The sequence below is a fragment of the Caretta caretta genome, chromosome 1 (assembly GCF_965140235.1).
Source record: "Caretta caretta isolate rCarCar2 chromosome 1, rCarCar1.hap1, whole genome shotgun sequence".
NCBI classification, from domain to species: domain Eukaryota; kingdom Metazoa; phylum Chordata; order Testudines; family Cheloniidae; genus Caretta; species Caretta caretta.
This window is the reverse complement of record NC_134206.1, coordinates 113,146,163-113,172,889: the sequence shown is the minus strand read 5'-3', so window position 1 is coordinate 113,172,889 and position 26,727 is coordinate 113,146,163. Positions and strand designations below refer to the sequence as shown.

At 42.1% G+C, this 26,727-nt stretch overlaps 1 protein-coding gene across 2 annotated transcripts in view; it reads right to left on the bottom strand.

Moving 5' to 3' along the window:
• Positions 1–344: 344 nt before the first annotated feature.
• The window catches only part of SEPTIN10 (septin 10), a 50,839-nt gene continuing 24,456 nt past the window's right edge, over positions 345–26,727 (bottom strand). Inside the window, exons 5-10 of one of the 2 annotated variants that reach the window (XM_048856394.2) lie at positions 26,107–26,268; positions 24,905–25,001; positions 24,140–24,308; positions 14,345–14,477; positions 2,901–3,091; positions 345–1,525 (exon numbers count right to left, since the gene is read on the bottom strand). In XM_048856394.2, the coding sequence (XP_048712351.1) occupies positions 1,516–1,525; positions 2,901–3,091; positions 14,345–14,477; positions 24,140–24,308; positions 24,905–25,001; positions 26,107–26,268 (762 nt within the window). In that variant the 3' untranslated portion in view covers positions 345–1,515. Of the gene's footprint in view, positions 1,526–2,447; positions 2,654–2,900; positions 3,092–14,344; positions 14,478–24,139; positions 24,309–24,904; positions 25,002–26,106; positions 26,269–26,727 lie in introns of those variants that run through there. The other variant, XM_048856403.2, reaches the window with a different exon arrangement.

The following is a 26,727-nucleotide window of genomic DNA, read 5'->3' as shown; positions in this document are numbered from 1 at the left end:
CTTTTCCAAGCTACACTTCATCTCCTATTATACTACTCCTTTCCATTATTCTCCTCCCCTCCTATCACCTTATCTTATCTTTGTGTGCATTATCTCCCCAGTCTAAATAAACTCAGAAGGGCCAGAGCTTAAGCACAGTAACAGTTTATGAACCAGTCTGACTTCTTGAGCCAATGTGCCAGAACTAAAATTTTATTTTGGCCAGTAAATCATTTGTTTAAGAAAAATGTTTGAAAAATTGCAACTGTCCTACTTTAGTTTATTTTTAAGAGTAACGTGAAGTCTCACCCTGTGTGTCTAACACCACCACACACAAAAGTAGGATTTAAAGCAATTTAGACACATTTTAGCAACTAATATTTTATTTAAAAAATAGTAATATACAAGTCATCTTTGGAGAATTACATTGTCTATAGACTATTGCAGATAAATAGTTATTGGGGACTTTTAAAATATAAGGATTGTTTTAAATGTGCTTTAACCTAAAGATGCTGAAGTTAACAAAAGGGAAGTTTAGCCATCTGTTCTAGTTGTATGACATAATTTTAACACTACAAAGCTACGGCTACTTTCTGAAGTTTGTTTTTAAAAAATGATTCTTCAACCTTTTCTGTAAGACACTAAACAGTTTGTCTTTATGTAGTAAAGAGATACAAATAAAGTAAGGCTCCAATCCTGGAAACAGTTATACACGTGTTTAACTTATGCACGCAAGTAGTCTCATTGAAATAAATGGGACTATTCGTGTTTGTAAAGTTACTCGAGTGTCTTTAATAGCCCAGTTAATTTTAAAACTGCCCAGCTTCTGAACCACGGAATACATGTAAAGAGGCCAAAGACTGAAAAGCAGATGAAAGTAGATTAGACCATATTTTTAAATGACTTGGTCTTCAATTAGTAATGTCAACTACAAATATATTAGCATGCAACACTACAGCACTGAAGACCATAATTTGTTTTCATTAGAAAGCTTAGATCACAAAATCAGGACAGTGTTTCTATAAAAAACAAACCATTGTCAGCAAAATTAATAAGTGGTTATTTGAGCAGATTTAAATATTTAATACATTTCAAAACACTTCAGAAGTTACATTAAGTGCTGTTTAGTAAGTAAACATAATGTATCAAAATTACTTTCAAAAGGCTATAATATAATATATATCTTCACTGAATACTTCTCTACTACAGCATTCATATTATGAATGAAAACTGTTTACGGCAGAGATATTTTCTTTGGTACAATGCACTTAAATGTGACTTGGCCATATGCACATAAAGTATAAGGGCATATCAACGTAGCTGCTTAATGGAAATGTTCATTAAATTATATTAATGTGACAGTAACTTACAATGCTGTATGCATATTGACCATATACTTTTCTTCTGTAACTTGCAGTAGTAATGGCCATTTTCCAAATTCTTGTTTGGTAAGAAATACAGAAGAAAAAGAAAAAGCATAGGAAACTATAGCTTACTTGTATAATTTTTAACATTTGCTTTCCATAATCCTCTGTATTACATAAAGCTGGAAATGAAACAGAAAAATACATTAGTATACATTAGTAAATATAAAGAAAATTAAAAACTTTATACTCAAGAATTATTCATAATGGCATAGTTAATAATTCAATTTTAATAAATCCATTTTCATGTACAATTCTTACAGAAGACTACATGAAGGGAAAAGAAAGTAGCTACATTATTTATAAGATGCAATTTTGAGAAGGTGAAGTAGAAATAGAATACTCATGTATACACAGAAAAAGTCAAGCCTGGTCTTGCTCCAGCATTCATGGGAATGTGTGTGCCCATATAACTTCTAAAATTATGCATAGCAGTTGGCCAGTGACATACAGCTGCATATCAGATAAAAATTGAACTTTCAATTTCAATAAGACTGACACAAACAACAAAGCAGACAGTTATTTACAGTTAAACTGTAATCCACCATCAAGGAAAAAAATGATTAATTTTATGATGTTTGTTTTTGTCACACTCAAAGTTAAAACATATTTTGTGTGCATCCATTTACTTTGTGAAAACACATTTGTTTTAATGAGTTATTTGGGAGTTCTGTTTTTAAAGGACCCCTGTAACTCCACAACTTTTTCAAGTTTTCACAAGACAAAAGTCAATTGGCTCCAAAAGTGAAAAAATGTGGGCCATATTCAGGATACAGCACAACTGTATGACCACGTTACAAAATCCTGAAAATACTTGTTTGTAATGTATGTGATGATACAGTCACAACTATGGCAGAGTAACTGGTTCCTCAGTGGCGAGGAGGCATTGGAGGATTACAAGCCAATGAGTGCCATTGACCCAGCAAAGATTACTGTTTAGCACTGGCAAAGATCCACATTGGCTTCACTCTTTACTAGAAAATAGCATAGCATATGATAACACAAAGAATAAAAGAAGAAATGCAAGATAAAAGTAGTAACTATAAAGATCAATTCTACATTTTCTACAACTTTTGAAACTAACACATACCCTAAACCCATAACACTTGACAATTGCATCCAACTGCTATTTCTGGAATTCCCTGTGTGAGTTTCTGTCCCTTTCTAACTTCTCACTCTGTTCCTGCACGTTCACAATTTCATGATCTCTGACATCAAAGCACAGGAGTTCAAGCCGAAAACCTGGATCCCTTATTGAAAAAAAGAACTCTCATGGAATATACAGCAGCTCCTCAGATCAGTCAAAATAGCGAAGTTATTTGAGCCAATGACTCAAGCATAATGATTATTCATACTTTAATTCTCATCATATAAAAGATAACATATTCACACTGTTTATTAAAATGACTGAAGCTTGGTTATGACTAAAGAACTCTTTGAAATGTGAAGACTTTTTTCTCTATTGATATCCTAGCTAGACTGCTAGTTAGCACTTACTTTTTACGGTCCTTGTCTTTTTTCAAACTAACGCTAGGTGTAGATGCAAATGCCTGTGCTTGAAGTAACTCAGTAGCAGCTTTTCTTTTATTGAATGCAATCATATCATCTTCCAGGAGTTTTCTTTTTTCCTCCAGCTTCATCCTCTCTTCTTGGTGAAGTCGTTTAAGGTGTTCAAATTTAGCCTGCAGCTGTTAACCAAAGCACAAAAATTGCATTTCCAACTAGCGACACAAGGTGGTAGCCTTGCCAAAGGAAAACACTCACTAATACTAAAGCAAACTTTGTAAGCTACATAGGTAGCTTGCATGTTGTTATCATTGTAGATTTCTTACATATCTTGAGTTCTTAAAACACTGCTTCATAAATCAACCACAGGGGCACCATAGTCCTGTTAAAAAAAACTTTAAGTAAAAGAAACTTTTGAAGTACAATCACATATTTATATGTATTTGCAAAAAAGGCTCAAACAACTTTAAAAAAAAAAACATTTAGGATGACATGTATACAGATTTTAATTCGTATTAAAAATTAACAGGGAGACACATGGGTAACTTAATGCTGGAGCCAATAAATTGCAAGAACTAAATAGGGCACTAGATTTGCATCAGGAAATATTTTATATGGATCAAAAATTGAGGCATCCACAGGTAACATTTCTGAAGAGAGGGCCCCCTTTATGGTTCAACAGAGGAGTATCCAATCATCACTGAGCTGAGTAAAGAAAAACAATAGCTTGATATAAACTGGAGTTGGGAAGCTCTTTGATATTGGAACCTCTGAGAAGAGGGAAACATTAGTAGAGCATTCGAAAATTAGGACTTGTTGGGCAGAATATCTAAGACTTCTATCTCCCTAAAACTAGATGGTCAGAAAGCCATCAGATGGCTGTCTATGTATGTAGCCCACTGTCTATGACTACAATTTGAGTAGTCGGAGAAAAACAATTTGTTGTATCACAAGAGTTAATTATTTATTTGAAAGAATTGTTCTCTGAAGAAACACATTTTAGGCTTTGTCTACACTAGCACTTCTGTCTGCAAAACTTTTGTCTGGTAGGGGTGTGAAAAAAACCACACCCCTCACCAACAAAAGTGCTAGTGTGGACAGTGCTACGTCAGCAGGAGAGCGTCTCCCACCAATATATATACTGCCGCTCGTTGGGGGTGGTTTAATTATGCTGGCAGCAGAGAGCTCTTCTGCTGGCATAAAGCAACTACGCAGGAGACCTTACAGTGGCACAACTTCAGCGGTACAGCTGTGCTGTTATAAGGTCCAGAGTATAGACATAGCCTTAATTTCTCTTTGGATCTGTGCAGTTACAGATCCGAGTGAACCACTGCATGCTCAAAACCTCTGTTGAAGCTGTCCATATGGACTGCCACACTTGGGAGATTAACAAGCAAGTAGTGACCCTGTAGGTTGGTCAGTCTGAGGAGCAGTATTTAGAAGTAACTGCAAGACTACTGTCGTGAATTGGGAAGAATTCAGGTACAGAGAGTAATGTTGCATAAAGAGTTCCAAATACCAACCTTGCATACAAGACAGATAAGGTAGGTGAGGTAATATCTTTTACTGGACCAACTTCTGTCAGTGGAAAGTACAAGTCCTCTGAGCTACACAGAGCTCTCCTTCAGGTCTGGGGAAGGAAGCAGCCTCTGAGAGGTTGTCTACACTTACAAAACTGAGAGTGGACGACATGATACATCTGAGGGAAGGGAACAGAAGAAGACTCCGCCGATTGGAAGGCATGAGATGCACTGTCCTAGGTTTTGGGGTTCCACGACCACCGCTCCCAAGAGAAGGAGGCTTGGGACGCTCTCCTCAGGGGGACTGAGTCATCTATCTGCTGCCCTGACCAGAAAAACAGAGAAGTCTGCTGCTTGCCAGGAGCTAGGATTCACGATGTGATGGAGAGACTGCAGAGACTCATCAAGCCCTCGAATCGCTACCCCTTCCTGCCTCTCCACGTGGGCACCAATGATACTGCCAAGAATGACCTTGAGCGGATCACTGCAGACTACGTGGCTCTGGGAAGAAGCATAAAGGAGTTTGAGGTGCAAGTGGTCTTCTCGTCCATCCTCCCCGTGGAAGAAAAAGGCCTGGGTAGAGACCGTTGAATCATGGAAGTCAACAAATGGCTACGCAGGTGGTGTCGGAGAGAAGACTTTGGATTCTTTGACTATGGGATGGTGTTCCAAGAAGGAGGAGTGCTAGGCAGAGACGGGCTCCACCTAACGATGAGAGGGAAGAGCATCTTCGCAAGCAGGCTGGCTAACCTAGTGAGGAGGGCTTTAAACTAGGTTCACCGGGGGAAGGAGACCAAAGCCCTGAGGTAAGTGGGGAAGTGGGGTACCGGGAGGAAGCACAGGCAGGAGCACGCGAGAGGGAAGGGTTCCTGCCTCATACTGAGAAAGAGAGACGATCAGCGAGTTATCTCAAGTGCCTATACACAAATGCAAGAAGCCTGGGAAACAAGCAGGGAGAACTGGAAGTCCTGGCACAGTCAAGGAATTATGATGTGACTGGAATAACAGAGACTTGGTGGGATAGCTCACATGACTGGAGTAGTGTCATGGATGGATATAAACTGTTCAGGAAGGACAGGCAGGGCAGAAAAGGTGGGGGAGTTGCATTGTATGTAAGGGAGCAGTATGACTGCTCAGAGCTCAAGTATGAAACTGCAGAAAAACCTGAGAGTCTCTGGATTAAGTTTAGAAGTGTGAGCAACAAGGGTGATGTCGTGGTGGGAGTCTGCTATAGACCACCGGACCAGGGGGATGAGGTGGACAAGGCTTTCTTCAACTCACGGAAGTTACTAGATCGCAGGCCCTGGTTCTCATGGGAGACTTCAATCACCCTGATATCTGCTGCGAGAGAATACAGCAGTGCACAGAGAATCCAGGAAGTTTTTGGAAAGTGTAGGGGACAATTTCCTGGTGCAAGTCTTGGAGGAACCAACTGGGGCAGAGCTCTTCTTGACCTGCTGCTCACAAATAGGGAAGAATTAGTAGGGGAAGCAAAAGTGGATGGGAACCTGGGAGGCAGTGACCATGAGATGGTAGAGTTCAGGATCCTGACACAGGGAAGAAAAGAGAGCAGCAGAATACGGACCCTGGACTTCAGAAAAGCAGACTTTGACTCCCTCAGGGAACTGATGGGCAGGATCCCCTGGGAGAATAACATATGGAGGAAAGGAGTCCAGGAGAGCTGGCTGTATTTTAAAGAATCCTTATTGAGGTTACAGGGACAAACCATCCCGATGTGTAGAAAGAATAGTAAATATGGCAGGAGACCAGCTTGGCTTCACAGTGAAATCCTTGCTGATCTTAAACACAAAAAAGAAGCTTACAAGAAGTGGAAGATTGAACAAATGACCAGGGAAGAGTATAAAAATATTGCTCGGGCATGCAGGAGTAAAATCAGGAAGGCCAAATCACACCTGGAGTTGCAGCTAGCAAGAGATGTTAAGAGTAACAAGAAGGGTTTCTTCAGGTATGTTAGCAACAAGAAGGACGTCAAGGAAAGCGTGGGCCCCTTACTGAATGAGAGAGGTAACCTAGTGACAGAGGATGTGGAAAAAGCTGAAGTACTCAATGGGTTTTTTGCCCCTGTCTTCACGAACAAGTCAACTCTCAGACTACTGCACTGGGCAGCACAGCATGGGGAGGAAGTGACCAGCCCTCTGTGGAAAAAGAAGTGGTTCGGGACTATTTAGAAAAGCTGGACGAGCACAAGTCCATGGGGCCGGATGCGCTGCATCCGAGAGTGCTAAAGGAGTTGGCGGATGTGATTGCAGAGCCATTGGCCATTATCTTTGAAAACTCATGGCAATCCGGGGAAGTCCCGGACGACTGGAAAAAGGCTAATGTAGTGCCCATCTTTAAAAAAGGGAAGGAGGAGGATCCTGGGAACTACAGGCCAGTCAGCCTCACCTCAGTCCCTGGAAAAATCATGGAACAGGTCCTCAAGGAATCAATTCTGATGCATTTAGAGGAGAGGAAAGTGATCAGGAACAGTCAGCATGGATTCACCAAGGGCAAGTCATGCCTGACTAATCTAATTGCCTTCTATGACGAGATAACTGGCTCTGTGGATTAGGGGAAAGCAGTGGACGTGTTGTTCCTTGACTTTAGCAAACCTTTTGACACGGTCTCCCACAGTATTCTTGCCAGCAAGTTAAAGTAGTATGGGCTGGATGAATGGACTATAAGGTGGATAGAGAGCTGGCTAGATTGTTGGGCTCAACGGGTAGTGATCAATGGCTCTATGTCTAGTTGGCAGCCGGTATCAAGTGGAGTGCCCCAAGGGTCGGTCCTCGGGCCGGTTTTGTTCAATATCTTCATAAATGATCTGGAGGATGGTGTGGATTGCACCCTCAGCAAGTTTGCAGATGACACTAAACTGGGAGGAGAGGTAGATACGCTGGAGGGTAGCGATAGGATACAGAGGGCCCTAGACAAATTAGAAGATTGGGCCAAAAGAAATCTGATGAGGTTCAACAAGGACAAGTGCAGATTCCTGCACTTAGGACGGAAGAACCCAATGCACAGCTACAGACTAGGGACCGAATGGCTAGGCAGCAGTTCTGCAGAAAAGGACCTAGGGGTTACAGTGGACGAGAAGCTGGATATGAGTCAACAGTGTGCCCTTGTTGCCAAGAAGCCCAATGGCATTTTGGGATGTATAAGTAGGGGCATTGCCAGCAGATCGAGGGACGTGATCATTCCCCTCTATTGGACATTGGTGAGGCTTCATCTGGAGTACTGTGTCCAGTTTTGGGCCCCACACTACAAGAAGGATGTGGAAAAATTGGAAAGTGTCCAGTGGAGGGCAACAAAAATGGTTAGGGGACTGGAACACATGACTTCTGAGGAGAGGCTGAGGGAACTGGGATTGTTTAGTCTGCAGAAAAGAAGAATGAAGGGGGATTTGATAGCTGCTTTCAACTACCTGAAAGGGGGTTCCAAAGAGGATGGATCTAGACTGTTCTCAGTGGTAGCAGATGACAGAACAAGGAGTAATGGTCTCAAGTTGCAGTGGGGGAGGTTTAGGTTGGATATTAGGAAAAACATTTTCACTAGGAGGGTGGCGAAGCACTGGAATGCATTACCTAGGGAGGTGGTGGAATCTCCTTCCTTAGAAGTTTTTAAGGTCAGGCTTGACAAAGCCCTGGCTGGGATGATTTAGTTGGGGATTGGTCCTGCTTTGAGCAGGGGGGTTGGATTAGATGACCTCCTGAAATCCCTTCCAACCCTGATATTCTATGAAAACTGCAACTGTGCTGCCGTGGCATTTAGTGAAGACACTACCTACACCGACAGGATAGCTTTTCCCATCGCGTAGGTACTCCACCTCCCCAAGAGGCGGAGGTGAAACTATACCAGGAGGTAGGTCGATATAACTGTGTTGCTAGGGGTATGCAGTCAGTGGTTTCGGGGGTGGGGGGGAGGTTCCCTTCTTTTTCCCCTGTATTGAAGAATGTTCTCCTAGAGTATTTGGTGTCTCTTTCCAGAATGCGATCTACTTCTCTGGTGGAATGTCCTTGTTTAGTGAAGGTGGCTTGAAGTGTGTTTAGGTGTGTAACCTGGACTTTCTCTTTGGAGCAAATACTGTGGTATTTGAGTGGCTGGCTGTAGACAATACACTTTTTGGTGTGTCTGGGGTGGTTGCTGGATCTGTGGAGATAAGCGTGGTGATACGTGGGTTTCTTGTATATAGCTGTTTGTAGAGTTCCATTGTTTAAGCTAATCATGGTGTCCAGGGAATTGATGCTGGTGTGGGAGTGTTCTACAGAGAGTCTGATGGATAGCTGGTGGTTGTTAAAGTTGTGATGAAAATCTATGAGGGAGTTTAGGTCTTCTGTCCAGAGGATGAAACTATTATCAATGTATCTCAGGAATATCACTAGTTTTCATGGTGCATTTTTCCAGAAATTCTTCCTTGAAGTGACCCATGAAGAGGCTGGCATATTGTGGAGCCAGCCTAGTACCAATGGCCATTCCCATGGTTTGGACAAAGTGTTTGCTGTTAAATGTAAACTCAAAGCAGCACCAGACACTTCCAGAACAACAAACGCAAAACCTGAAGACATATCTCCACAGCTACAAAGATCAGTACCTCCCATAACACACCTTTCAAGATCCATAGGTTCTACACATGCTTATTACATGTAGTGTACATCATCCAGGGCATCAAATGCCCCCAAAATCACTATGCTTTCAAAAGAGTTCACATAGAAAAACAATAAAAGACAAACACAACATATCACTGTGGGTGAACGCTTTTCATAGTTATTTCATGTCCGATCTTTTAATACTTGTCCTCAAATCAAACCTGCATAACACCTTCAAGAGGAGACCATGGGAACTTAAATTCATAACTCTTGCTACAAACCAAAAACCATTGACTTTACAGGGACACTGCTTTTATGGCTTATTACAAGAATTTGTAACACATCACATTGCCTGCTACTCTTAATTGTCCACTTCAAACCCTTTGTGCATAACAATCTAACCCCCAATTACCCACTTTATTTCAAGTGACAACCTCAAATATGGGTTACCCCTTCTGCTTAACAAGATCCATCCCAACTTGTATTTAGCTCAGACACTCTGCTTCCTTCCCCAGACTTGAAGAAGAGATGTGTATAGCCTGAACATTACCGGGTTGACCATGGCACCGGGCCCACACTCAGAAGGGGCCCTGGTGTCCAGACCGTAGCCCCACCTCCCCTCCCCGCTCTGCCTGTGCTCTGACTCAAGGCCCCACCCACCACTCACTCTTCCTCACCTCCCTCCCTCCTGCCTGACCCGTGGGTGTGGGGCCAGTGGCACAGCTGGGGTGAGCAGGCTCTCGGGGGGTCCCAGGGCTCTGCTCTATTTGCAAATGTAGCTCTGGCTCAGACAGTCTCTGCTTCCCACCACCTGTGGGACTCTGCCCACCTCCCCAGGCTGAGCTGTCTGGGACCAGTGCAGGGATCAGGCCAGTCTCGGCCAGTTGGTGGGGGGCAGCGCAGTGGGCTGGGCCCCTCCAGGCAAGTGGGTCCTGAGGGAGCCCAGCCCAGGGACGCTCTGGCCTGGCGATTGTGCTGCTCCCGAGGAGCCAGAGCGATCCCTGACCGGCCCCAGCTGTGCTGGGGGCTCAGCCCATGCGCAGACATAGTCACTTCTCAGCAGGCTGTGGCTGGAGGACAGGCAGGGCGTGGGGGAGTGGGTCTTTGGGAGATTGGGGTGGGGGCACTGGACAATGGAGGGGGGGGTCTGTGTGGGGTACTCCTGGGGGAATCAAAAAAGGTCCCCCTGCAGATTTCTTTGCTTCCCTTTAGAAAGTGACAAAGAAGCAAAGGGAAGCCAGGGGAGTGGGAGGGCTGGGAATGCCCATGGGCTGAGTTTGGGTAGGGTTGCCAGGTGTCCGATTTTCGACTGGAACGCCCAGCCGAAGAGGGACCCTGGTGGCTCCGGTCAGCACTGCTGACCAGGCTGTTAAAAATCCGGTCAGTGCAGTGGGGCTAAGGCAAGCTCCTGACCTGCCGTGGCTCCACACGGCTCCTGGAAGCAGCGGCATGTCCACCCTCCGGCTTCTAAGTGTAGGGGCAACCAGGGAGCTCCACAGGCTGCCCCCGCTCCAAGCGCCAGCTCTGTAGCTCCCACTGGCCGGGCAATGGGAGCTGCGGGGTGGGTGCTGCTACATCGGATGGGGCAGCACAGAGCCACCTGGCTGTGCCTCCGCGTAGGAGCCAGAGGGTGGACATGCTGCTGCTTCCAGGAGCTGCCTGAGGTAAGCACCACCCAAAGCCTACACTCCTGACCACCTCCCGTGCCCCAACCCCCTGCCCCAGCCCTGATCCCCCTTCTGCCCTCTGAACTCCTCTATCCCAGCCCGGAGCCCCCTCCAGCACCCCAAACTCCTCATTCCCAGCTCCACCCAAGAGTCTGCATCCCCAGCCAGAGCCCTCACCCCAACCCCCTGTCCCAGGCCTGGGTCCTCTCCTGCACCCCAACCCCCTCATCCCTGGCCCCACCCCAGAGCCCACACCCACAGCTGGGGCCCTCACCCCGTCCCGCATCCCAACCCACTGCCTCAGCCCGGAGCCCCCTCCCGCACCCTGAACTCATTTCTGGCCCCACCCTGGAGCCCGCACCCTCAGCCCTCATCCCCTCCTGCACCCCAACCCCCTGCCCTAGCCCTGTGGAAATGAGCAAGGGAGTGAGGGTGGGGAGAGCGAGCAACAGAGGGAGGGGAGGATTGAGTGAGCTGGAGCAGGGCCTTGGAGAAGGGGTGGGGCAGGGGTGTTCGGTTTTGTGCAAGTAGAAAGTTGGCAACCCTAAATATGGGGGGGCAGAAGCGAGGAGTGGGGGGGCACATGCAGTCACATGCCGCTGCCCCCCATTTCCGTGAATGCAGAGCTGCCCAGCTGAAAAAGAAGGGTGCTGCTCAGCTCTGCTGACTTTGCAGCTGGACGCTGCCTTCTGGGTCCTAGTGTTGGTTGTGCTCCCCTTCTGTGTGCTTGGAGTCATCCTGTTTTTTGTACCACAGTGAGTGTTCATGGTGGGACAGGGCAGGGGGCGGGCTGGGGATGGGGGAAGAGGCAGTGGGAGGGAGGGGGAAGAGGAATGGGATGGGGAGGGGATGGAGCAGTGAGGAAGGGGCATTGGATGGGGAAGAGAAGGGGATAGGAGAAGTGGGAGCCCAGCATGCAGCATCCCCGGGGCAGGAGCTGGGGCTCCCCCGTTAAACAGGCCCATCAAATCCCCACCCTGACAAACCCCACCTCCCCTACACCTGGAGCACCCCAATGAGTCCCCCACACATCCTCCCCATTGAGCCCCAACCAGCTGCACCTGGACCTCCACCCCAAATGAACCCCATCTCCCCTGCCCCCAGACCCTGCTCCCCCCCGCTGAGCTCCCCACACCTAGACACCCCATGCTGAGCCCCAACCACCTTCACCTGGACACTGCTGCAGAGTTCTATTGCCCCTGCACCCCCCCCCCAATGAGTCCCTGTGCATCCAGATCCCCCACTGAGCCGCCCACATCCAGAACCCTCTTACCCCAACCTGGATCTCCCCACACTAAGTCCCTCTGCACTTGGATCCCGCTGCCAGACTGAGTCTGCCTGTCCATACCTGGTGTGTCTGGCGCAGAGGGGCAGGCCCACATGGTGTTTCTGGGGCAGGCCTGGCCCTTGCGCTGTGTCAGGGTCATGTGCAGCCTCACTGCTGAGTCCCTGTCCCGGGGTGGGCTGGTGGGATGCTGGAGGGTGATCTCCCACCTCCATGCAACCAGTGGCCTGTGCTCCCCTCTGCAATGCTGGAGCTTCCACATTTATTTATTGACAAATAAAATTTGTAGAATTTTAAAATATTGTGTGCAGAATTTTTTATTTTTTGATGCAGAATTCCCTCATGGGTTGCTGTGCAGCTGTGATGGTGGGACTACAAGGGGGGAGCTGGGCAGTTGGGTGGTCGGGGGGGGAGGGGAAGTGCTGGCCATAGGGATCTGTGGTGGAGGTCTCTGGGCAAGGGGCACTGGGCATAAGGGCGGGGCACTGAACAGGGGGGTGATGTGGCATGGGCCCACCCCCAAGGGGAAAGGGCACGCTGGCAATGCAGGGCGGACCAGTGCGCTGCAGGTTTGTAAACAGTGCCCTTGTGCTGGGAAGCACGAAGCGGGGCCACTCCCACCGCACCATACCCTGTCTCACTGCCCCCAACCAGCCCCTCGCTCTGAGGACCGACCCTCCCGACCCCTGTGCCATGCCCCACAAATACGTTTGGCGCCAGGTCCACAAAAAGTTAATTTGATCCTGAGCTTGAAAACTTGTACTTTTCACCAAAAGAAGTTGACCCAATAAAAGATTATCTCATCTACACACTCTCTCTCATATCCTGATACCAACATGGCTACAACACTGCAAACTATCTTGCGTATATCAGAGAAGCAAATTGCAAAGGTATGTTGTAGAGGCTGCCTTAGACCTACCTGAATGTGCCCTGAAACCCATTGGTTGCTGAACACAATAAATTATTCATATCCTGATCTGCTTGGGCAGTCTTATGCTGGGAAGGAGTTTATGATCCTAATCCTATCCCACACACCACAAGTAATGTAGGGCAATTTGTGGATTAGTTTGATCCTATTTAGAAAATAAAATTAAGACCTCTTGACATTCAAAGTGTGGAGCTGAATTCCTTCCAAATGCACCTGCATTGCAAGGAAAAATGCAATATTAATCACCTAACTGAGATGGAAATCAGAAACCACTTTAAGACAGGATTTGAGGTAAACATGTAGGACATCTTATGGAATGTTGAATAAGGCGGCTGGAGGGTAAGAAAATTATTTTGCTAGCATTGCTTGATGGTAGATAATTCTCTGAGGAATTTGTTGCACTGACAAATGTCTCAGATCTCAAGAGATCCATCTACTTCACATCTTTATTAAGTAAGGATCTAGAAGCTCCAGTCTAGATTTCTCATTAGCTACTACCACTACCAGAGAGAGTCTGGTATTGGGTGAAAGTAAAAAGATATTCAAAATCCTTCTCAGGAATTTGATACGTAGAGTATGCCTGCTTTAAAGTTCGTATGAATTGAAGCTTGGGTTAACCCAAAGTCCCTACACAACTCCAGAATACCATTGTTTATGGGCATAACCACACATTCAGCTGTTTGGGCTGAAGAAAATTGAAAACCTGCAGGATTTCTATAGAAATCTTGCAATTTCTTTTGATTCAAAAGATATACCTAGATACTACTGCAATGGTGGACTTATAAATAATATAAACAGGATATTTACTAATTTAGACTTCATCCACCGCTCCCTCCCGCACCCCCAATGCATCAAACAAATTATGTCCTTTTTTTAAAAGCACTCCACAATTTAGCCCCACCCCATCTGACTCATTTTACTGCAATGTTGACTCCCACTTTAATTCCACCAATGACTCAATCACCCACCTCTGCAACATGAACTTCTGTGCTTCTTCCCATGCTAAGCACCATGTATAGAAAATGCTCCCAATCAAAATCTGTCATCACCACCTTATCTTCTTTCAGCTCCCTCCTGAAAACTCACCTCCGCCATAATGCATATAGAAAACTGCCATCTGATAATGGCTAGGCCATGGTGAGCTGTGCTCATTGCTACAGAAGGGCTAAGAACTGTGCAGACTGTTATGTTAGCCTGTCTCCATCACTCTGACCAAGCCCACTTGTTTCTCTTCTCCATCTGTCCAGTCCTTTAACTGTAAGCTCTTTGAGGAAAGATATTGCCATTATTATATTTCTGTACAGTGTCTAGCACAATGGAACTCAACCCGTGCTGTCCTTTCAGCTCTAGTGCTATACAAAAGTTAATAATTAATAGGTATGATAGTAGTAGTGATTTTGCTAAAATATTCCAAACACCAGTGAATTAAAAAGAGAGAGGCATACTTGCCTCTCGCTCAGCTTCTTTCAATATTGCTTCTTTCTCCTTGACTCTCTGCACAAACATCTGTCTCATCTCCTCCTCCTTCCGCTGCAATTCGCCAAAGAACTCATGCCTCTTAGCTTCATAGGTCTCCTGTAGACTGAAGTCCAGAGAATTTATAGTCTCTATCATATTGTTTGTAACATAAGGAAACATAAAGGAAGCATGTAAATACAGTTTGGCACATTACTTTAACAAGTAGTTCAACTCATGTACAAATCTCTCAAACTTCTCATATGCAAGTAATAAACAACCTTAAATAGAAGGAACTACTCCCTACACCTTTGTAGATTTTGATCTTTCTAAGTAAACGTGTCTGGGTAGATTTAAAAAAACCTGACAAGAAGCCATTTACTAAGCTTATTTGAAGCACTTCAAATTACAGCAGTTTAGGACTGTTACAATTCTTGAAACGTGGAGTAGGAACACTCTCAATCTCCAATTTGTACGATTTTGGAGTTTACAAGAAAAGGAGGTGGCAGGACGCTCAAAAATGTTGGAAAAGGATAAGAGTTCTCTCACACTTACACAGACTGATCGTAATCAATGAAAACTTAGTGTCTCTGAAATGTTTAATCCGAGATGCTACTTTGCACATAACAGCTGTTAGACTGATTATGCCCCTATGAAAAAGCTATCCTTGAGGAAATAAGTAAAGTAAGAAGTCCCAACCTGAATGAAGGGAAATAATGTGACCCTCAAACAAAATATATAGGATTCTTTATGTGATTTCAAAATTGAATATCTGTGATAGTCATGTGGCTAAAGGTGATATCTGATTTTACAAGTACTTTGATATCCACAATATAGGCTTATTTCTTGAAATGTTTGAATTTCCTTAACAAAAAATATTTTTGTTAGTATGGTTTCAAAAAAATTAGTGTCTTCACAGAAGTGAACACATTTGAAGCTTACCATACTGATCTTTGAAATTATTAAGAGGGTTTAAAAAAAAAATAGTTCAAGCCATCAAGCAAACACCTGGACACAAAACACAGAAGCAGGGTAACAACAACAAAACTGTTAATCAGATCATGTTGTTTTATTCCTGTACCCACACTTCAGTTCCCATCTTAAAAAAAAGGACAACCTACCTATCTTTGTTATGTCACGCTTGGATGAAAAATACTCTTTCCAAAAAGTATCTGAATAAATCTTTTGTAAGACAGCAAAGTCTACGATAATTGAGTTGTGGGCCAGATCCTTAGCTGATATAGATAAGTCCATTTATTTTACACCAGCTGAGGACCTGGGCCTGTCTCTTACAGGAAATAATGCTGATGAGAAGTTTAATAAAAGGATCTTCGAAGTATTAGCAATGATTAAGGATAAGATTGTGTCACAAAGGTCACGGATTCCATGACTTTCAGAGACCTCAGTGACATTTTCTGCCTCAGCCTTGTGCCCTGGGGCAGCGGGGCTGGAGCTGCCAGCTGCTGGGAGTCCCACAGCTCCAAGCCACTGCAGGCAGCAGGGGTCCCAGATCTCTGAGCTGCCAGGGTGGCAGCAGGGGCCCCAGAACTGTCAGTTGCCATGGCAGTGGATGCTGGAGTTCCCCTCTTTCATTAGTGGGGCTTAGACTCTCATCCCCCCTCCCTGGGGCTTGGGCTTCAGTCGCTCCCCATGTCAGCACTCCCCATTATTTTTAGTAAAATCACAGACAGATTGCAGGCCTCTGTGAATTTCTGTTTATTGTCCACAACCTGTCAGTGACTTTTTAGTAAAAATAACCATGACAAAATCGTAATGTTGGCAATGATGTCCCTCTCTGTTCTGGTGCTGTGTGTGCCCTGTTTGCCTTTTTTACTATTTTTATTCTCTTTTCTAGCTGCATCTGGCATCTTTCCTCAGATATCAAGAGCAAGGTTCCTGGCTTCCTTCCAGGCTGCTGAAACACTGCATCAACATCTTTTTATTCATTAACTTATGTTCTTCCTTTTTGGCACATTAACAGATTTAAATCCTGTTCAGCTGTTACCACTCAAAGTAACCTTCAGTATAAAAAGTTCTGCATCAGGAAAACTAAAGAACTTGCTGATGTAGACGTTACAATAAACAAACAATTTCATCTCTTGTTATTTGTACTTAATTCTATGACAGTGGCAGGAAAGCTCCCCAATCCTAAATATCAATCCATTTTGAGTCAACGTAACAGGAAGAATGACATCACCGGTGCTGACAGTCTATTCACTCCACTTTTTTCTTTCATCCTTCTATGAAAGTCTTGTTGCTGAATGTGGCAATTATTAAATCAGATGTTGTTCCTTCACTACTTTTTTTCCTCCACACATTCAGCACTTTGTTGCTTACTGCCTCATTGACTGCTGGGTGGTGGGACTGCAACATCCTTTCAGTGGGGTAATGGCAGAGGGGGTTGATTCACCTCTTCTTACTCTAAAGCTCTCCCCAATTCACTACCAGGTAAGAGTCTGACACCACTAGTAAGTTAGTCAATGTGACAACACTACTTTCCTTCCTCTTCTCCTCTCCCAATGTGGGGTACAAGCATTGTGACAGAAGTAAGTTACTGTATCTCAGGCTATGTCTACACTACCGCGGTAGGTCAACCTTTGCTACACAACTCCAGCTATGTGAATAATGTAGCTGGAGTCGACGTACCTTAGGTCAAGTTACCGCAGGGTCTACATTTACCTTACTCTTTTCGTTGGGGGTAGAGTTCAGGGGTCGACTGGAGAGCGATCTGCAGTCAATTTGGCGGGTCTTTACTAGACCCACTAAATCGACCACCAGTGGAACGATCTCAAGAGCATCAAACCCCGCTGTAATGTAGACCTGCCCTAGGTACTGTGTGTTTTTTCAACCAAATGAACAGTCCATTTTTAAAAAAAAGTAACAGAAGCAACCATCTCAAGTCTCTCAGTATAAGCCAGCTTAATAAAAGAAAAGGCTGTTGGGAAGATTAATGAATTTATGTTTGTGAGATGTTTTGATACCATGCTATAATTTAAGTTCCTAGACAGATAGTTGTTGTTGACCTGCAGCTGGGGTATTTTTTAGAGCATTAAAAGTGTCAAATATAAGATAAGTCATCACTTGAACAGCTCAGATTTAGTGCTGGAATGGTGAAAGGTCAATAGTTTTATGAGATGAGACCAGGTCACTTCTTTAAAAATAAAAATCATCACCACAAGACTTTAATGCTATCTTCTTTCAAATTAAAAGAAATAGAGAAAATAAGGCACCTTTCCTAGAAATTCAGTCACTTAGCTATATGTTGAAAATTATATTTATAGGAATAGTTCTGCAGAGAAAAATACTGGCTAAAATGGTATGCATCCATGAAGTTCACACAAAGAAGTCTGCCTTCAAGATACCAGATTTACCAAATAATCACTTATAAAAGTACTGTTGTTCTTTTTTCAGTTTGTTTCTAGAATATAGTATTGTTTTGCAAATCACAATGACAAAAACAGAACATGTAATAACTTCAAACCTCCCCACGTTTAATGTCAGCAGAACAATGATCTAAAAAGTGATTTATTTTAAGAGTGGTTTATATTTCATCAGAGTTTAAGTTGGCACTATACGTATCTAATGTAATTTTGTATACTGTGGTCAGTTAAATGCTTTTCAAAATGTACACAACACTGGCTCTGACATGCTTCATATAATGCACTCCAGTTTTAAAATGAAAATCTAATACATGGATATTATCACCCTTTCTGTAAGAGGGGCTGTTGGGGGAAGGGGGTTTGTGACAAAGGCATTTATGTACAAGTAAGGTAGATATTTTTTAATATCTTACTAATACTCTTCACATACTTCACTATAGCACTACTACCTACCTTTCTACAGAAGTGTGGCTGTGAGATATAGACTTTTTGCTATCTGTGTAACCCTTTAGTAGGGGGACCCTAAAAACAAAGGTGCAAATCAATCAAGTTTTGCTCATGATCAATGAGCTTAATTTAAAAAGGCTTAGTAGGACACTTAATATTTCATCTCACGAAGATCAAATTTACAAGCTGATAAAAATATAAAGAGAGTGATCCAAATAACCTACCTTAAGAGTCATTCAGGTAACTTACTCCTCAGATATATTCTATTAATAAAACCCTGCATTTGACAGAAAGTTTTAGAATTCTTCAGTATCAAAAGCCAACATGAGTTATCATAGAATATCAGGGTTGGAAGGAACGTCAGGAGGTCATCTAGTCCAATCCCCTGCTCAAAGCAGGACCAATCCCCCAATTTTTGCCCCAGATCCCTAAATGGCCCCCTCAAGGACTGAGCTCACAACACTGGGTTTAGCAGGCCAATGCTCAAACCACTGAGCTATCCCTGCCCCCGGCACTACAGTTAACATTCTCAAGATTTAAACTCTGAAGATGGTGGCAAGGTGTTTTCAGGGAGTCCTTAGACTTACTATCCCAGAGGTTTCCTAAAGTTGACAACAGTGGACTTTCAGAATGTACCTAGGCGTTTACCCAAATAAAGGCCTGAACGAGAGGCAACCTGTATCTAAATGACTGGTTAAAGATGGGGTTTAAGATCCTTTTAGCAATAATGGCTGTCATGATTTTATTGTTTTTATTCTTTACATATACACACAGCATAGCACTTTAAACAGAAGACGGGAATTCCCATAGTGGATCAGACCTATGATCCATCCAGTCCAGTATCCCATCTATGACAGCAGCCAGCACCAGATACTTCAGGAGAAGGTGCAAGAAACCCCACAGTAGGCAGCTGAGAGATAGTTTGGCCCCCATGACAGTCTCATCCTTATTCCTAGTGGTTAGAGATTGGCTTAAACCCTGACACGAGAGGTTTTATAACCCTTCCAACACTTTTTTTAAGCACTAACTGTAAACTCTGTATCAGTGGTTTTCAACCTTTTTTCATTTGCAGACCCCTAAAAAATTTCAAAAAGAACGTGTGGACATCTTTGGAAATCTTAAGTCAGTTTGCAGATATCCAGGGGTCTGCAGATCACAGGTTGAAAACCACTGCTCTATATGGTTAGCAAGAACATCCAAACCCTCTTTGAACCGCAGTAATTTCGGACTTGGAAGACATCCTACTGTAATGAGCATTGTGGGGGGAAAATACTTCATTTTATCAGTTTTGATTTTGCCATCTATCAATGTCACTTAATTTCTCCTTGTACTTATGTTATGGCCTGGGACAATAGAATCTACTAATCAACCTTCTCTATACTTCTGTAATGTCCCTTTTTATTCATCTTCTTTTTATGGTAAACAATCCCAATCTTTCTTCACATGCTCCTAATTACTCTTGCTGCCCTTCTCTGAAACCCCTCAGAACAAGGACAAGTGCCTGCTCTGGGGAATATAAAATGTAACCCGACACCATGGCTTAAAAAAGGGTGATTAACCCAAGGAATAACTGGTTGCTCCAATTTTGGGCATTCTGTTCCCCTTAAAAGAAAATTAGCTGGGAAGCTTGTGAGACACATATGTTGTGAATGTAGAAAAATAAAGAATAAAAAAAGATTAACTTCAATCCACGAAAGTAAACAAACATCCATTTTACAAGCTGTATGTATCTTTCCCATCTATGCAAACTACTAGCGTATATTTTCAATGCTCCTGTGACAGTCAGTTTTCTTCCACCAAAGGATAAACATCACTTAAGGAAAGAATTTAGGAAATATCCTGGAGTAGGCCCTGACACAGCATTGGGTCAGCGAGCAGTGGACTGCATGAGGGATGCTTATTTGCTGTCAGCTAGCCTCCTACCATCTGCCAATGTGGGAACCAAAGGAAAGACTTAGGGCAATCACCAGCCAGGAATCACTTCACTCTGGACTCTGTCTGCACACACTTCTAGCTACAGCAGAGGAGAGAAGAGAGGAACAAACACTTCTGCTGGATTGTATACACAGTATAATATAATTCCACTCACAGATTTCCTACAAATTGATGAGGTACAAGTAATGATCATTTGTTTAAGTGGTAAATGGGCTTTAGGACAGTAATTTCACATTGAAAGCTCCAATAGCTCTGGTCAGTATTGTTTCTGCATTAATGGCCATATATAAACAGGGGCCTGACTATCACAACTTTTACTCCAAGGAAGTTGCAGGTGCTCTACACCTGTCAGATTCAGGCTCTGACTGATTATGACTGGAAGCAAGCAGAAAGACACTCATCTTTAAGAACAGCCTATCTAATTCAAGTACATGATACAAGTAGTATCCTGATAGCTTGCAAATCCACTCAATCATTTATTCTCTCCAAACAGCTACCATACAATTATCTCTCTCTCAACCTCTCCCCTCCTCCACCCATGAACTTTTAAATTCTGATTCCTTCAACAACTTGATTTCCAGACTGGTAACAGGTTGGCTAGTTTCAGGGCTAGTAAACAGAGTTATAACCACATGACCAAACCAATTATGTTTGATGAACCATGATGAACCATACACCCTACAAAGTGTTAGATGATAAATTCCAGTTTCTAAAACTGTATACCACACATCTCTGTTTAGACTGATGTTTGTTTAGTATACATCATTATATTTAGTAATACCCTTTTGGGATAGGGCCTCACACGTGAAGCTTATCTCATCATACACCTATGTGATTCATCTGATCTCTCTTTTCATACAAGTAGTCTTTTACAAGGCACATGTATAAGATTTATTGGGTAGACATCCTTAATTCAGATTAATACAATCTAAATTACAACCAGCTCCATTTAAATCCCTTGGAGATTAGGATATAGTGATTTGTTAGAATTCTATTATAAACAAAAAAAGTCTGGAATGCAGTTACAAATAAAACACAGTTACCTGTTCGTATTACTAAGCAAACTCACAGAGGACATTAGATGAGGAGGACTACTATATTTATTGGCCTATTTAACCATGAAACATTGTTATCTTTGCTCTCCATCCCTATTCCTTGTTACACCCACTTGTATCTTAAGTATGTTTCTAACTTTTCAATTTGGAATAGGGACCATTTTTTTCCAGGTTTTCTGAGAGGACCTAGCATGCTTTGGGGCACAATAATAATTCCACTGCCTTACATGCAATGGACACTTACCAGCATAGTTTTTCATACTAGACAATTTATGAAAACCAATTATGTTCTCTCTGCCTATGACCTCATCAGCAGTCCTGACAATACAAGACCTATTGCTGTTGCCCTGCAAAAGGAACAGTTCTGGACTAAAATTAAATTCAAAACTGATTATCAATCATACATTAGTGGTAACTATATGAGGGTATGTATTTATTAAATCATCAAAATGACATACATGAAACACCACAAAGCTCCTGATGCAGCAAAGCCAGCATATGATTCAAATATAGCAAAATTTTGCTACTTTACACTGACTGAGAAACCCGTTGCAGATCATCAAATTTGGCAAGTGAACAAACAATTATAAAACGTCAGGGAAACTGACTTCCCTAAATGTACTTTGTTCATTTATTGAATACAATTTAATTTTAATTATTTGTAGTAATACCTTACACTGCTAAATAGTAGTAAACGTACTAGAATATATTTTGTAAAAGTGTTGAAGTTTTAATAATTTAGCAACTCACTTTGTAAATACATTTTTGCTGAGAAGTGGCCAAGATGGTCATTTTTCTGAGAAATGACTGGGTTTGCAGTTTACTAAAGTGGGAATTATTGAGGTTCTACCGTATTGTGTCTGTGGGGCAGAGCCACCCTTTTCCCCATATTGCTGATGGATTTAATTCCAATTAGTAGACTTTCTGTAGTTTATTCTATGTTTTGTGTAATAGTTCCATCAAATACTTTATGGATGATGTTACATTATTGGGCTGGCTGTATATCAAATGAATCCTCTGAATTCTTTTTTCTCATTATAAAGTTAGGTAAATTTTCCTCCAGACAAACCAAGTGCTTTCTCTTTATCAATGTAATTCCTATTGTGGTACACAGCATGGAGAGAATTGCATACAGACCCCGCTTGCTTACTTTTGTCAGAATAAATCAGTTAGTTAATTCTTCTCTTTAAATTCTTTTACTGTACCTGTTTCCCTCCTTAAAAAACAATGGTGCCTTCAGTAGTTGTGGCTAAGCATATCTAATTCATCTGTCAGGACAGAGTATGCTCGTCATCAACCACAGGGTTCTCAGTAGGCTAGCTATTCAATAGGCCCCCAATACAACCACACAAAAATGGCAGTTATAGCTTTCTGTACTTCTGATTTCTTGTCAGAGAATCCAATTCCAATCAACATCCAGTGAGTAGAGTGTTAAAACATAGAGGTATAATGCTGCAACTTTAGGCCTGCAAATAGTTTGGTCAAGAATGATCTAATTCACTACATAGTGTCCTGATTGGAGGACAACTCAAGATTATCTAATCAAATGTTCTATACATGTGCAGTTACATTCAGATTTCTCTCATGGTAGTTGATGTTCTGCATTACCACCTGGTTGCTAGAGGTTTTTTGAAGGTCTTTAGACCTTTTGGAAAGTGCTCTCATATCCAGCATGATCATGTGTCAAATGAGCTCACTTGCCAGTATAATGCTAAAAACAGGTATTTGTTTAGTCAATGCCAAAAACTGTGTCGCCCTAAACATTAACATTTTGCAGTTCATATCTGTTGCTGCAGCTTTGTAGCTTCTTCTTGGAGGTAAAGATGAAAGCTGAGAATTTATGCAACTAGAAAAACTATTCTAAAACTAGTCGGAAAATGCGTTGCTTTTTAGTATTAGTAATAACTGCGTAAAGATGGCCAGATATAAAAATATTAAATGATGAGTCAGAGCATTAAAAAACACTTTTAAGTTCCAGGATATTTTGCTGGTTTATCATCTATTTTCCATTCCAGAGTTGGCCACCACTACTGCACAGCAGTAAATTGGCACTTCACAGATTTCCTCTCTCAATAGAATTTGACTACTAATTATAGACTGGGAGGAGAGAAAAATTGGCAGTTCAGGAGTCTATTTCTGGAAGAATTCTAACACATAATGTGCACGTACAAATGAAGCAGTCATACACGTAGAAAGAAGAGGCTACATAAAGAAAAAAAAGATCAGAAAGTTAGAAAAGATAGAAAAATTGGGCAATAAAAATTATCAGGACTTGCTGTGCAAAGTGGGATTATACAAAAAAAAGCCTGTTTATAAGTAAGCTTTTTCTTTTTGCTCTTCATAATTACTTTTGGAATCGCCCATTAATTCTATGGTAGGCTATTTGGAGACAAATTTCTAATCTTTTTGGGTTAAGAAATGTAAAAAGTTAAAAGTAGTACCAGTGATTTTATAGGATTGAAGTTATTTCTTCAATTATTTCTGACCATGGAGTCCAGCCATCCTGCCACTTCTGCATCAGATATGAATAACACATTAGACAAAACAGCAAAGTTGTAAGTATAAGAAAAAGCAAGGTTATGCTGGAATTAGTTTCAAATGCAAGAAAAAAGAATAGAGAATAGTGTACATATATGTAGAAGAACATGGGCTGCCAAATGTGTTTTTGGAAGAAATAAGTCAAAATCCTCAGTTTTGGAACAAAGCATCAGTGATCTGTGAGAAATACAGAAATAGTCTGAGCTCCTCTAAAATAGTCACATCACACATGTAGTATACGGTGATGATGACTAGATAAAAATATTACAATTTCCTTGTATTTCTGATATTTCCTTCAGACAGCACTATTTGTTTCTAGTGGTGGGTTAAATAATATAATTTTTCGTCCTTTCCCTCAGACTATAAAGGATTAGGGATGATAATGGAAGGAAGGAATGAACTCAACATTCAAGCTAAAGGATTCACCCCCTTACCTGACTGGTTTGTTTTCAGGGCCTGTGTCTCTGAAGCCCATCTCTTCCAGTTTGCAGCGTCTATACAGCTCATAATGCCGTGCATGAGTCTGTTCTCTCAGGTCTTCCATATTTGTGCAAATAAGCATCTCACGAAGCTTTACAAAGTCACAGTGGTTCTCATTTTCCACTATTCAAGTAAATAATAATAGTGATATTGATCCATGATATACAAACAACTATACCGTAGAACAGTATTTTGAACAGCCTTGGTATTTTCTATTCAATTGGCTGATTAAGTTTTTTGGGGGTAAAACGTCCCTAGTTTCTTTTACCCAGTTGCTGCCTCGTGATTTGTGATACATAATCCAAGCATTAAGTAGAAACATGGTTTAGCAGATTCCATTATTTTTCTTTTCATGACTCCCTATTTGAATCTACAAAAGAAATTACTTTCTCTCTCCTCTGTTCTGATATAAAAACCTTGTAACATTTGGTAATGCCAGCTGCACCTTTACAATGCAACAACATAACTAATCACCACATCCAGGATCTGATGGCCTGATTTTCTGTGACGCTTAGCACTCATAAATCTCATTTGTGTTGATGGGACCTGGAGGATCAAGCCATGAATTTTTTGGATCAGTTAGTCTACCAATCTGGCATCAGTAGCCAGCATCAGCCCACTTAATATTAAAACAAATACTTCTGCAACTTGAGTGGGTTTTATAATGAAAACAACATTCATATACTTGTGAAAAATACTATTAAAAATTCAGATTTTACCTTGAACAATGCCCCAAGGGTACTGTCGAGCTTTCACCATTTTGTTTCCAACCTTCATTTCCTCCATACTCCCCACTACAGCAAATGGTAAATGTCCCTGTAAAACAGTCAAAGCAATTCAGTCTTATCTCCCAGTATTCTTACATAAGAACTGGAAAACAATACTTGAAAATTAAATCAGAGAAACAACAAGCATTTGGAGACAAACACATTATAACTACAGGTCAGTTTCACATAGAGAATCCATTTAAAAAGAGCAATAGCTAGTCAAATCCTGGCCTGCTCTGGAGCTTCAACGGAGGGCTGCACATGTCACAAGGACTCCTAGGGTTCTCAAATCCAATACAGTCCTCATAGACTGCTACAATAAAAGGAGTTTGAGGTAGTTGCCCCTCATGCATCAATTTCTATTGGAAAAGGCCAGCAGACAGTTGCTCTATCTGTGATACAGCCTTCCTCAAAGCAAAACAGGCATCTTCAGCATCCACCAGTGACAGACATGAGGCCACTACAGGAAGTGCAGTGCTTGAGGCCTGAGATCTTGCTCATGCCACATGCTCAGACAGCCATGAGATGGGAAATGCTGCCTCAACACTGAATGACTGCTCCACAACTAAACCTGAAGAAAAAGTACTGCTAACTGGGAAGAAAGTTATTAGAGTAACACAAAGCTTTCCTCAAAACTAGGAATTCTTTTCTTTCTGTCAGAATAATCCAAGCCAGGGTACCAGACATTACAGCATTCCGACTCCCTGGCACAAGTGATAACGGGGAACCAACTGGTGGCTTGGGCTGCACACCCATTTACGTCCTTGGACACATGAAACCCCCAACAGCACTGCTTGTCAAATGTTCTGACCAGCAGATCCAAGATCCATATACACCAACAGCAGGATCCCCCATGGACAGTACTGCAAGAAGAAAAACCTAGTTTTCACTCAAATTTAGTTTAAGGTGATGAATACCACCAACTGATAGAAGAACAGGGGGATTTTGGCGGGGAGGGGACCCAGACGAGATAAGTGTCTCTAAATTTTTCCTTAAGTAGCTCATAAAAAGACAAATGTAAATATCCAACTTGCTACAATACAAAACCCTATTGCCTCAAGAAGAAAATGCAAGAAAAAGCAAGAAAACTGGTAAAGAAGATACTTTAATACTGGAATATCAAACATTCTTTCAAATGTATGCAACATACTTACATTCATGGTGGCATTAATTTTAGAAATGGTTTCATCATCTGTTGGAAACTGGTATATCTGGACCCCATTACTAACCAATTCACTCATGAGTTTGATTTTAAACTTCTGTAGTTCAGTTTTAGAAATGGTGTCTGCTTTGGCTATGACTGGTATAATGTTCACCTATTAAATGATATAAACATGAGATGTGTAAAGGCTTTGTTTTCAAGCCTGTAAGTTTTATACGTTGAAATATTCAGTTTCCCATAACATCTGAATTAATTTCTAACAAGCTTTCCAGTGACTCTTATGTGAATGGTTTCATTCAAAAGCCAACAACCTAATAATAAACACTGTGTACATTTCCAAAGTGAATACTTTGAACATCATAATAAAGCAGTAATGTATTACCTAATAATCCCACCAAAACAGAGCTGATCAGAGAACAAAAGTGAGTAGAAGAAAGGTATTATAATCCTACTAGAAAGAAAGCAAACCTCCGTCACCATTCAAAGACAACCATAAGGAAAAGAACAGCAACATACACAAAGCTACCAGCTACAATATATATAATTTTACTAAGATACTAAATCCAAAGTTAAGAAAAAATTATATTAACACTGTATACTCTAGCTATTTCTC